A 13,776-nucleotide genomic window follows, 5' to 3' on the forward strand; every position below is an offset into this window, starting at 1 on the left:
GCTCCTGCTCGCGCCTGAGCTGCTGCTCCAAGCGCTGCTCCTCGCGCCTCAGCTGCTCGCGTCTCTCCTCCTGCTCCTGCTTCATCTGCTGCTCGCGCCTCAGCTCTTGCTCCAAGCGCTGCTCCTCTCGCCTCAGTTGCTGGCGTCTCTCCTCCTGCTCCTGCCTCAGCTCCTGCTCGAGTCTTTCCTCCTGCTCACGACTTAGCTGCTGCTCGCGCCTCAGCTCCTGCTCCAAGCGGGGCTCCTCGCGCCTCAGTTTTTGCTCTCGTCTCTTCTGCTCCCGCCTCAGCTCCTGCTCCAAGCGCTGTTCCTCGTGCCTCAGCTCCTGCTCGCGTCTTTCCTGCTGCTCACACCTCAGCTGCTGCTCACGCTTCAGCTCCTGCTCCAAGCGGGGCTCCTCGCTCCTCAGTTCTTGCTCGCGTCTCTCCTGCTCGCGCCTCAGCTCCTGCTCCAAGCGCTGCTCCTCGCGCCTCAGATGCTGACATCTCTCCTCCTGCTCCCGCCTCAGCTCCTGTTTGCGCCTTTCCTCCTGCTGGCGCCTCAGTTCTTGTTCACGTCTTTCTTCCTGCTCAAGTCGCGGTTCCTGCTCCAAGCGCTGCTCCTCGCGCCTCAGTTCTTGCGCGCGTCTCTCCTGCTCGCGCCTCAGCTGCTGGCGTCTCTCCTCCTGCTCCCGCCTCTGCTCCTGTTTGCGCCTTTCTTCCTGCTGGCGCCTCAGCTCCTGCTCCAAGCGGGGCTCCTCGCGCCTCAGTTCTTGCTCACGTCTTTCCTCCTGCTTGAGCTGCAGTTCCTGCTCCAAGCGCTGCTCCTCGCGCCTCAGTTCTTGCTCGCGTCTCTCTTGCACGCGCCTCAGCTCCTGCGGCAAGCGCGTCTCCTTGAGTCTCTGCGGTTCCAACTGCTCCTCTTCCTGGAGCGCCCGCTCCCGTTGCTCTTGGCGCTCTAGCCTTTGCAGCTGCACTTCCTTCTGGAGTTCTCGCTGCTCCCGCCTCTCTTGGCTTTGCTCTTGGTTAGAAAATTTCTCTAGCTCCCGACCCTTACGCCCCTGCAGATGCTCTTCCTCCTCAAGGCGCTCTTCCGGTTCTCGCCTCTGCAGCCGCTGCTTCTCTTCCTCAGCGAGTTCCCTCTCCAGTTCTTGCCTTTTCTGCCTGCGTTCTTCTAATTGTCTGTCCTGGGGCTCAAATCTCCTTTGGTCCTCTTGCCTGGGTTCTTGTAATGGGTTCTCCCTTCCCTCACACTTGGCCCTCTTCTCATCCAGCCCGGAGGCCTGGCTGAGAGCATAATAACAAGCTTGAGCTACCTTGAAAACGAACAGGAGGAATTCATTGAAATCGATGAGCCCGTTACAGTCTCGATCTAGAAGTTCCAGGATCAGATCTACTGTCTCAGGGTCATGTGGTCTCTATTAAAAAATGAAAACAAAAATTGTACAATGTGCTATTTACAAGTAGTAAACTTTCCCCACGATGAATGTTTTGTGATATGCTGACTCAAAAGACACTAAGAGCAATTAGAAAAACATCCAATATGTATTAAGTCTTGTACCTGTGTAAAATGTGAACACTTCATTTTAAAACATCTGTTGAAAATTTTTGTAACTTGTAATTTAATGCCGGTCAAAAGAATCCATCTTCTTTTGAGCTGGTTAAGAATGAACTAATTCTCAAGAGAAATGCAATGGAAATTTATGAAGTTTTACAGCAGCCATTTCTGTCTGAAATAGCCAGTATTCCTGATCGATTTTTATCCCATGTTTGCAAACAGAACAAGGCATGCATGTTAACACCATTTTACTAGGGAATGGGCTGATTTTAATTATTTAAATTTGGAAATAAATGTAAGTTCCTTCCAAGTTTAGTTTGATCTGACATCTTTGGTGGTTACTTCCCATGCACAGTTCATTCATTGCCATCAAGTACATGAAATAGTTGCTAACAACTTCCTTAGTTCTCAGACTATAATGCCAGCTGAATACTCAGAAATGAATGGGGGTGGAGGCACCTAAGCTGCTCAGTTAAGCACCAGACTGGACACTTGGTTTCTGCTCTGGTCATGATCTCAGGGTTGTGGTTTTGAGCTGGCAATGGACTTTGCACTCAGCACAAGTCTACTTGTCTCTCTTCCTCTACCCCTCCCCCCCACGCCCCTGCACTTGAGTTCATATGGTCTTTCTCTCTCATAAATAAATAAAATCTTAAAAAAAGATAAGTGGATAGGGAATGTAGTGTAGAGCTGTGATGGTACAAAATGGATATGTTGCCATTCTTTGCTATGATCTCTCCTGAGAAGAAATTTTATAACCCTAAATCAGTAGATTTTCTCTTTGTATTATTTCTTACCCGAAGGACATCTCCAAATTCCCTTTCAAGGAGGTTCTTCAGGTCTTTTTTGCTTAGTGCTGCCCCATCACAATCATGTGAGGCATATTGATTGAACATTTCAGTGATATTGAAGATGCTTCTCAGAAGTGGAGACATTTTTTTTTTCTTTCCTTCAAGTTCAAGTAAATCTAGAAGAATGAAAGAGGATTCAGAATCAGAACTCTGTTTCTGATCTTGGGGAGGCCTCATCCATACTCGTTCAGTCGGATCTCTAAATTTACAATCAGTAGCTATTTTCAGTCTGGGCTTTCAAAGTTTTTTATCTTTAAATATTGTACTTAGAAAGGGGAAGACAGATTCTGAGAAATTTCAAGGCAGGGAATAATCCTCAGACTATCTTGTAGTCAGCTTTTGATTGTCCACTCAATCTAGATTATCCATATCCTTTCCTTCTCTTTCTTCTTGCTCCCTAGCATATGTTGGATCAGATAGTCAAGAGAAGGGTGTAGAAATTTAAATTTGATATGTTGTTACTCATAAGGTTCTTACTTTATAGCTGAATAAAGAGAATAGGCGAGGGACACCTGGGTGGCTCAGTTGGTTTAGCATCTGCCTTTCACTAAGGTCATGATCCCAGGGTCCTGGGATGGAGTACAGCATTGGGCTCCTTGCTCAGCCGGGAGCCTGCTTCTCCCTCTGCGTGCTGCATCCCCTGCTTGTGCTCTCTCTCTCTGGCAAATAAATACATAAAATCTTAAAAAAAAAAAAAAACACAAACAGAGAATAGGGGAAAGCCAAAGGGTCAAGGAAGATTTGAAAGTAATCTTAAAGTGGATAGAAGCCAGGTGCCTGGGTGGCTCAGTGGGTTAAGCCTCTGCCTTCGGCTCAGGTCATGAACTCAGGGTCCTGGAATCGAGTCCTACATCTGGCTCTCCACTCCACAGGGAGCCTGCTTCCTCCTCTCTCTCTCTCTCTGCCTGCCTCTCTGCCTACTTGTGATCTCTGTCTATCAAATAAATAAATAAATAAAATCTTAAAAAAAAAAAAATTCTCTCTTAAAAAAAAAAAAAAGAAAAAGTGGATAGAGGCCATGCAAATCTAATTGTGGCAGTAAAACATTTGGTGGTAACCAGAAAAATAAAAATGGAATGTTGATTATTTTCCAACCTTATAGTTCATACATCACATCTAGGAGAATAATTTATAAGTCACAAGTTCTAAGATTAAACACCACTTCTTCCTATCAAATATGGCATTATAATATTCAGAAATAACTATGCAGAAAATGGAGTACATGTTGTCAGCATTAACACAGATATGTTGCAAATACACAGTTTTTGGCTGGTTTCTTTAATTACTTCTCAACTCCAATACCTCAGATGTCATAACTATATGAAGATGGCCCATATTGAATAGAACAAATACAGAAAGAGTACTGAGGGTTGACAATCTTTTGAGATGGCAGTTTTTAGGAAGAAGAACCCAGAATCACACATGACATCCTCCAACACCTGATGTGCAAACAAACTTATAGAATTCAGAGACTTGGAAGAAGAGCTATGTTTCCATTTGAGTGATAGCTTCAGTTATAAGATGGCATGGAGTTAGTGGAAGTTTGATATCACTGTAAGATACTGATCCTTTCTGGTCTATAGACCCTCCTCTCCCCCACTGAATGTCTACTACAGCTGTAAAGTGAATCGTACAGAAGAACATGATCCCAATTGACTGGGACTTACCCACTTCACCAAAGGAAGTTGAGCCCTCGCTGACACTGCTGGCAAGTGTACTGGACAGTTGGAGCTGGGCCTTTTATAGGGGATTTAATTGTGCCCTGAAGAGCAACTTGGGAAGGAGACACCCACTCTGTGGGATGGCCTGATTCATTCCTAACCAAGCCCAGCTCCACCTTGGTCTCCACGAAGGACTTGTTTATCTCACTATTTGCTCACGTAGGTATTTGGCACGAGGTTCACAGACCTTACTTTCTGACAGTTAAGGTACTAGTCCTACCTAACAGGAATGGATAGGTTATTTGACAGAATCTATAATTTTCTTAAAGTGCTAAAATTAAATAAAAGTGAGATAAAAAAATTAATGTTCAGAATCTTAATTATGACTTCATAAAAAAGTAGTAACTTCTAAGCCATTTACTTTATAAAATATATAAATTCTAGAGTGGGGGTAAAGAGAAACTTTAGCATAAACTGATGAGAACAAATTAATATAGCAATTCTTAGGGTGATGAGAGTGTAAGGAATTGTTTTCAGTTTTTTCTCTAAAAAAGGGAAAAAGTTTGCATTTATATTTTTTGGGTCTAATGATGATTTTCCTACAGATTTGGGATTGCTTCCATGGGAAGCAGTTTTATCACCTTAAAATATGTTTTCATTAATTGTTCATAAGAGAACATGAAATCTATAAAATTTCATTCTTAGGATATTACATCTAAATGAAGTTTGCTGATTTCTTTTCTCATTAACATATCAATGCCCCTGGAGAAAAAGAGCTGGTGTAATGCATTATTGTAGATATAATCATCCTACTCAGCCTAAGTTACTAATGATTATGACACCTAAGCACTTGAGTCTGCTTCTCCTGGAAGCACATTAAGGTAATAGGTCATTCTAGCCCATTATATCTGTCAGGGCTTTCTCAACCCTGGTGATCATTTGCAAATCTCAGTGCTGTTTTATTGTAAGGAACTGGATTTTATCCTTGGTGTCAGTGACTTCTACCCTTACATTTCGGAATATATGAAACTTTGGTTCACAATAGATTTATGGAGACTATTAAAGATTCAATGGCTTTCAGCATTATTATCTTCTCCTTTGTCCAACACATCCAGCTATTGGTTTTCTGAATTTTGAGGAGACACTGTAGGGCCCTTTAATAGAATGTGAAGATTTAGAACCTAAATCTTTTCTTTCTTTTTTTTTTAAGATTATTTATTTATTTATTTATTTGCTGAGCAGAGAGCCCGATGCGGGACTCGATCCCAGGACCCTGAGATCATGACCTGAGTCGAAGGCAGTGGCTTAACCCACTGAGCCACCCAGGCGCCCTAGAACCTAAATCTTGATGGCTAGTACATTGTGTGCAGATTGGTCCAAATGATCATGGAGTTGACTTCTGTTTCTCTCCTCACTTGCTGCTGCTGTCCCAGAGTTGGGTGGAGAGGAAAGTGGAAGTGATAAATGGCGAGAAGACAATTGTAAGCCTGGCTCAATTCTGTATCCTTAAGGACTTTAACACTGAAGACTATGATCTAGGAATTTTCCTAGAACTGCCATTATTTCTTGGGATCTGGTAGTAAACTTAATGTAGTAGCTACTTAATGAAAAGTGAACATTTTTCTTCTTTCCTTTCTATTTAGGGATTTATATAGTTCTTTAATCTTTGGATTCTAGGATAGAACCATCATGATAGAACCTTCATGAGCACTGTGTACAATGTAACCACAGATAATCTCAGAACCTCTATTTCTCACAGAGGGATAGCTTTTCTGTGGTTGTCCTTCAAGGAGTTCCCTGGACAAAACCTGCTTTGTGTCTGATTTTGTTGTCATCCTCCAGTGTGTGATCTGTTGGGAACCTCAGCCCAGGTGGTAGGATGCATTTGTCTGATTCTATTATCTTCCTGTAGTTAATACACTCAAAGGGAGACTAATTAGTTTCTGTGAGAATAAAGGGAATATATTAATTATTCTAAAATCATGGTTGAGCAAGCAAAATTATACAGAAGGAAACTTCCCCCCAAAGTGCTTCTGAATAGCCTTGAGAAAATGGCTGAAATTGCTTTCATAGTAACAGAAGAACTCCTCCCCCATTATGAATGAAGCTTGATCTTTAATCCAGTGATGGCTCTTTTACTTACTCTTGTTTAAAGTCAACACAACATAAGGCAGAATATATAGAAACCTAAGAGAATTAGCCTATTTTTCTTGCTGCACTTTGTCTATAGTCAGAAAGATTATAAGCAGATTCAAATGCTAAATTCTAAAATCAGGTTTGATATTATCCTAATGAAGTGGCCCTCATCATTATATAATGTTCTTTTATTTAAAACGCTATCATTATTTTAAAATCCTGTTTAAAAAGAAGCTTCTGACATAATATTTGGACAGGGAAAGAATTTTTATTGTTTTTTTATCTCCTTAAAATGTTGGCAAATGCCAAAGAATGTAGAAAATTATTGAGTCCTAACATATTGGTCAGTCTATTTTTTTTAAGACCAATATGGAATCCTTAAAATGGAGCAGTGTTCACTCTTCATGGTTCATCAAAAAAACAACAACAACCAAAAACCAAAAACCAAAAACCAAAACCAAAACCAAAACCAAACCAAACAAAAAACCCAATAATCTGAGGATCCCCATTCTTTTTATATAGACAGAAAATCTCATTATTTTTCTTTTATAAGACTGGAGACTGAGGCACTGAGAGGTCAGAAAATACTAAGTATACTGACTGACCCAGGAAGGACCCAAGTGCTCCTGCTCCATTCTGTAAGAATCATCCTCCTTTATTAAGGATGAATGCTGCTGGGTCCAGAGCACAGGATTATATTGTTACTTGGCTTCAAGGCTTGGGCTCTTCATTACAGAAGCATTGAAAAGAGAAAATAAAATTTGTATCACTCAGCTACTTTGATATTATGTTCATGCTGAAATCTCTCAGGTTAGAGTTCTGCTGGATTAATAGAACTAAGGAAGTATTAGGTATTCTTTGTCTATATCCTAGTCAAAGGCTCATGTTCCATTTTCTGTTGTCAAAACCCAGAAGAAGTAAATAATAGATTTGACATTCTGTGGCATTCTACCAGGACCAGCCCTGTCTTGGCTTTACTGGAAAACCACTAAATTGAAAATTTAGGTGAAGCAGAGAAGGTAGCTGTGTGATTGGAAGCCCAGTGGTCTTATCCAGAACACAGTATGAGCCATGATGCAGAACTCTGGGAAGATGTCCAAGTAGGGTGATTTTATTTAATTAATTTATTTTTCAGTTTTTTAAAGATTCATTTATTTATTTTAGAGAAAGAGAGAGTGGGCACATGAGAAATAGTGCCTGTGGGGGGAGGGGCAGAGGGAGAGAATCCTCAAGCAGACTCCCCACTGAGCCCCACGTGGTGCTCCATCCCATGACCCATGAGGTTATGACTTGATCCAAAACCAAGAGTCTATTGCTTAACTGACTGAGCAACCCAGGCGCCCCCAAATAGGGTGATTTGAAATGGCTTAAAAAATAAGTTCGGTAAGTTCTCTGAACATCTCTCCAATGACTACTTTATTCTTAAAATTATGTGTTAAACCTTTCAAGTTTTCTTATTGTTTCTTTTTATTCACTGATCTACCAGTGGGACCCCACCTCTGACAGTCTAAGACCTAATATATTTTCTCTGAGGCCATGTACAAATTCCATCTCTTCCCAAAACCTTCCTTGACCTTTGCATATAATGATTTCACAATTAAAAAAAAAATTACACAGCATGCATAGTCAGCATCACACAACTAGCACTAGTTAATGTGTATTTTCCACATTTTCCCTCTAATTTAATGAGAGCTTGTTCTGTCTTCTCAGTTGGGTTTTAAGTTCCTTGAAGGCAATGTTGTATCTTTTACTTTGACTAGGTATTTAGTAAAATCCTTGCTGATATGATATGATTTTATTGCATTGCAGCAGTTTAATTGGCCAGCAGGTTAGAATGAGATGAGTTGCTTGATCTGGGATGGATTTCTGTGGGTTTGGGGAGGAGGGCACACACTCTAATGGGAGTGAGCCCTTCTGGGGCCTCTTTTTAGTTTCGTCATGTGTGGGACAGATGCTGGAAGAAACATTACTCTATCCCTCTCTGCCTTCCCGCATGCCCATCACTTCACCCCTCTGTTAAGTTAGGAGTTGTAAGATATGAATCCCTTCCTCAGAGGGAGCTGTAATAATTACAGCTTGTAAAGTATTTGTGATTCTTAGATATAAGAGGACTAATTATTATGATCATTACTAATTCTTAATTTTTATCTTCTTTAAGGTAAATTATTCTTACTTTAATTATATCCCCACCCTGGTGGTAATTATACCTCTGAGAGTCAGCAGATGCTTTCATCTTACATCATGCCATGCAGGGTGATGGGGCATGGGTGCCCAGGGTGCTCACTCTGGTGCTCACTTCTGCTCACTCCCACTCTAAGAGGGCCCCTGGCTTTCTTTGTTATTAAACTGGTCATAGATTTCAAGTGATTTGATTTCTCTGTTCTTTAACTGTATATCCTAACCAGTAGCTCCTCAATTTCACAGACTGTTGGGATTTATCAAAAGACACATTGAATGGGAAGAATGAATTTAATTTTCAAAATTTGATAAATACTCTGAATGAAGGAAGCAGGCATTCTTTGGTTGGGTGGTGGAGACTTTATGATGTCTATTACAGAAAGGCTCACCCTGCCATATGAAAAAAGGGCCACGGGTCCTCAGGAAACAAGGTGCTGTGTGACATTCTCTATTAGACTTAGATGTGCTCCTAGTACAATGGTAAGTCACTCTTTGGGATGAGCTATGAGGTTGTGTATCTAAAAAGAGCTAAAAAAAATTTTTTTTTAAAGAGGTTTTACTTCTGATAGTAAGGCATAACAAAGGAAATTGAGAGCTATGACTTTACACTTAGTAGAAGTTTGTGTTGTTGGATAAAAGTTACAGCCTCCCAAAGGTGGAGAAGAGTACTGCCAGCACAGGCAGGCATGCTCCAGTCTGCTTTGGAATGCTTTCTCTAAGCCTAGGAGTTCAATAGTCACCTGTGTCATGACACAGCTATTAAGCCCCGCTCTTAGGTGTTTCAGCACATTGAATCCTACCCCATCCCTGAAGTAAGGATGGAAGTGGGACAAGGAGGAGGCCAATGTCCAGAATTTTTCATAGTTTTCATTCTGACCCTTCCTCTGCAGAGGGGCACATGCTTCCCTGGTCATCCTCTGCCCCTCTCCAACAACTTTTTTTCAGTTGCCTTCCTTTGCTCATTTCTCTTCTTACTGGCTAAGGTTCTTGTCCCTTTGGCCAAGTTGCTGAGTGAGGTCCTGGCATTTTTGGAGATGCAGAAGATGGTCTATGTATTTCTCTATTCTTCCTTCCTGTAGATGTCTCTCTGGCCCACAAGCATTAAGTTCTTGTTCTGTGCTGAGCATGGTGCCAGACACCACAACAACTCTTACTACCAGGGGCTCCATCCACCCTGCTCCCTGATGATTTGGAATGAGACATGTTAATTCCAAAAATAAGGCTATGTGTTAGTATTTGCTTGTATACACAAGGATGGTTTTTCTAAGAACACACACACACACACACACACACACAAACTAGTAACAGTGGTTACCTGTAGGGAGAGAGATGGGAAAGTGTCTTTTTTATTGTCTACTTTCTTGTACTTTTTGATGTTTGAACAATGTGAATCTGTTATCTTTTTAAGAATTAAATACATTAAATGCTAAAAACAAAAGTTTTCAAGTGATTTGATTCCAAGAGGAAAGAGATGAAAGAAAGATAAGGTAGCTAGCAGAAAATGAGATGGGGAAAATCAACATTTTATTCTCAGACTTGCGTCTTAGAGCAGAACAGAAGAGTTTCTAGAAGTCAGTGCTTCTAGAAGTAAGAATGTATCTTATATACTCACTTGGTATTGCACCTGGCAGGGTACTTGGGGGGATATATATATTTAAGTGAAATGAAATGAAATAGACCTTAAAATATTTGAACCTTAAAAACTCACTAAAGTTGTTGCACACTAAGCATTCATTTTAGCCTTTTAGCAATTCTGTCAGATGTGTAATTGGAACTTTTCAGAAAGTTCTTTGAAGTTTTTCCTTATCTGCAGATGAAGAGTGCTGTGGATATTGCTTCTCTAGGTGTCTAACCAACTCCACCTGGCTCTGGGCTCTCAGTTGGCTTGCTCCCAGCTCTGGTCAGTGTCCTTAATGGCTCATCTATAACTGCACCGTTTGAAAGAATTTCCCAAATTACAAGAAAAAGGGCTTTCTTCAGCAAAAGTTGAGTCTTTGAAGTAAACCATATCCTGTATGGATGTTTCAAATGGGGAATGATTGCAACTTCTCACAGAACAAAGTCAGTTTTTCTGACATTAATGTAATCCCTCCTTTCAGGGCCAATATATTTCAAAACCAGATTAGGACGTCCTTTTGTCATGCTTTTCAAGGTGCAAAACTCTGAAATTTTCTGAATGCAAGCTCTAAAATAGTGCTTGTATAACCTTACCTGTCCCATGAATGTCCATAGCACCTTGCTCCTCAGCTAATCAGAAGCTTTCACTACAAACCTCTTAAATGGAAGGCACTGCACTAGGTGAAAAGAAGACATTTTGGGCATTCAGAGTCCCTATGATATAATTGTGAAGTCTGGTTATAATCCAAACATGCTCTTTGGGTTACAGAAGGAAGGCACCACTACTGGTTAAAGAAGTTTGGGAGGCCTTCTGAGAGGAAATGGTGCTTGTTCTGGATGAGATGAGTGGATTTCAGGGACTCCTGGGTGGCTCGGTTGGTTAAGCAGCTGACTCTTGGTTTCATCTCAGGTCATGATCTCAGGGTGATGGGAGTGAGCTCTGTCTCTGGCTCTGTGCTCTGTGTGGAGTCTGCCTGGGACTCCTTCCTCTCTGCACTTACCCCTGCTCTCTCTCTCTTTCTCCAAAATAAATAAAATGAATAAAAAAAAAAAGATGAGTGGATTTCAGGTAGGCCAAATGGAATGGGAAGTATTCTAGGCAGTGTGTGGGAAGCTAGGGAATAGGAACGGGCAGTCTATTGTGAGAAATAAAGCTGACCAGTCAGCCTATAATGGAGAGTTTATCACACATTGAGATACCACCTTACACCAGTTAGAATGGCCAAAATTAGCAAGACAGGAAACAACATGTGTTGGAGAGGATGTGGAGAAAGGGGAACCCTCTTGCACTGTTGGTGGGAGTGCAGATTGGTGGAGCCACTTTGGAGAACAGTGTGGAGATTCCTTAAGAAATTAAAACTAGAGCTTCCCTATGACCCTGCCATTGCACTACTGGGTATTTACCCCAAAGATACAGATGTAGTGAAAAGAAGGGCCATCTGTACCCCAATGTTTATAGCAGCAATGGCCATTGCTGTGGAAAGAACTAAGATGCCCTTCAACGGACGAATGGATAAGGAAGATGTGGTCCATATACACTATGGAGTATTATGCCTCCATCAGAAAGGACGAATACCCAACTTTTGTAGCAACATGGACGGGACTGGAAGAGATTATGCTGAGTGAAATAAGTCAAGCCAAGAGAGATAATTATCATATGGTTTCACTTATTTGTGGAGCATAACAAGTAACATGGAGGACATGGGGAGATAGAGAGGAGAAGGGAGTTGAGGGAAATTGGAAGGGGAGGTGAATCACGAGAGACTATGGACTCTGAAGAACAACCTGAGGATCTTGACGGGGCTGGGGGTGGGAGGTTGGGGGAACAAGGTGGTGGGTATTATGGAGGGCACGTATTGCATGGAGCACTGGGTGTGGTGCAAAAACGATGAATAATATTAAGTTGAAAAGAAATAAAAAAATGTGAACTGAACTATAAAATATTTTATATTAAGTAAATAAGCTGATAATAAAAATTCTAATCATCTCAAAAAAAAAAAAAAGGCTGTGTCTTCTTGGTGCTATCATGGTTTGGCCTTACAGAAGATATACTGGTTTCAACCATCCATCCATTCATTTAGGAAAGAATTAAATACAGTATGATATAGGTTCCATGAAAACAGGTCCCATATCTGTTTTGTTTGCTGTTGTATTCCCAATACCTGTTACAGAGCAGGCACTCAGGAAATATTTGTTGATTGAAAAAATGAATGAATTGCATTTATGTGTCATGTACAAGTGCCATGATCAGAAAATAGACCTATAAGAGTTTAGAAGAAGTCACTTTTAAAAAATTATGTATTTTTATTTAAATTAAATTTAATTAACATATAGTGTATTGGTTTCAGAGTTAGAATTTACTGATTCATCAATTGCATATAACACCCAGTGCTTATCACATCACATGCCCTCTTTAATACCCATCACCTAATAATCCCATCCCCCTACCCACCTCCCCTTCAGCAACCCTCAGCTTGTTTCCTATAGTTAAGAGTTTCTTATGGTTTGACTATTTAGAAGTCACTTTTTAGGACTTTAGGAAATTAGGAGGAATGAACGTGAAAGAAATTAGAAAAGAAATTAAGATGAACCATGAGATAGGAAGGAGGGCATAATTTTATTTTTTAAGTCTTGCTGGGAGTGTGAAATGGGGTGGCTGGATTGTCCAGTACATGAAAGAGTGAGGATGGGGAGGGTAAGAGTAGTGACAATAAAACTGATATCCTAATTCTTTCTACACTGGCCTAGTAAGTGGTTTCTTTTGGAGAGTTGAAACAAAGGTTGGGAGAAAGAAATTATACTCACCAAGGGGCTAATTTCGGATCTGTAATTTAAAAGCAGTTCCAGGAGTATCACCTGAGCCAGTCTGAGTTTCCTCTGCTATTATTATTCAGATGAAAACTTGACTAAACAGAATTTGCCCAGTGAGGAAATTGCCTGGGGCTCCAGCCTAGGCATGGCCACGTGGACTGGCTTTGCCCATATTTAGACAATGGCTCCTGGAGGAGGTGTCATCTTTCTAATCCAAGCATCTGCTGTATTTCAGCTTGTTCCTCTGTACTCAGCATCATATGATCAGTTAAGTCTAACCAAATTTACTGCGCACTGGGCAAGGTACTGAGAATGAAAAGATGGATGAGAGATACCTCTTTCCTACATCTCCAATTTGGTGGAGGGAGTTTGGCCTATGTGGCATGGTAGTGAAGAGTTTTTTTGTGTTTCTGTGACCATCACCACCACCATCACCACCATCATCATCATCACTGTGAACCAGACATGACAGTAGCTGTTGTCTCTCATTCTTAGCTGGTCTTGTGTGGTGAGCATGCTTATACTCATTTAGTAGGTGGAGAGACCAAGAGTTAGAGATGTGAAGTGACTTCTCTAGGGTTGAAGAGCTGGCAAGTGGTGAGGTTGGATTTGAATCCAGATCTATCTGAATCTAAAACCTGTGTTCTTTACCATCTTCAATACTACTCACTCATGTAATTTTTTGCTGCCTATGTGGAGGTGACAACACTTTGATATGTAAAGTACCAGATCTTCCCTTTACAATTCCCCATCATGGTCAGCTGATGCTCTTGTCCGCTCCCCCCCCCCCCCCCATCCTCACCATGTGCTTAGAACAAACACATACTGTGTAGTGGGGCAGCCCTCTGTAGCAGGAATCAGTTTCATGAAGGCTGTTCCCTCTGCCACAAGTACACAGAAATTCATGGTTTTTGTGGGGAGGCTGTGAGGATCTTGTCTCCCATGAGATGTGGTGATTAGACCAAGACAACTTGACCTCTGTGATG

General features: G+C 41.3%; 1 protein-coding gene across 1 annotated transcript in view; it reads right to left on the minus strand.

Annotated features, from left to right (window-relative positions):
• LOC132002129 (trichohyalin-like) overlaps window positions 1-10,592 on the minus strand; it is a 17,293-nt gene extending 6,701 nt beyond the window's left edge. Inside the window, exons 1-4 of the mRNA XM_059377122.1 lie at window positions 10,574-10,592; window positions 2,334-2,503; window positions 556-1,396; window positions 75-264 (exon numbers count right to left, since the gene is read on the minus strand). Coding sequence (XP_059233105.1) covers window positions 75-264; window positions 556-1,396; window positions 2,334-2,503; window positions 10,574-10,592 — 1,220 coding nt within the window. The remainder of the gene's footprint in view (window positions 1-74; window positions 265-555; window positions 1,397-2,333; window positions 2,504-10,573) is intronic.
• Between the last annotated feature and the right edge of the window lie 3,184 nt (window positions 10,593-13,776).

Source organism: Mustela nigripes, chromosome 14, assembly GCF_022355385.1.
Source record: "Mustela nigripes isolate SB6536 chromosome 14, MUSNIG.SB6536, whole genome shotgun sequence".
Taxonomy (NCBI): domain Eukaryota; kingdom Metazoa; phylum Chordata; class Mammalia; order Carnivora; family Mustelidae; genus Mustela; species Mustela nigripes.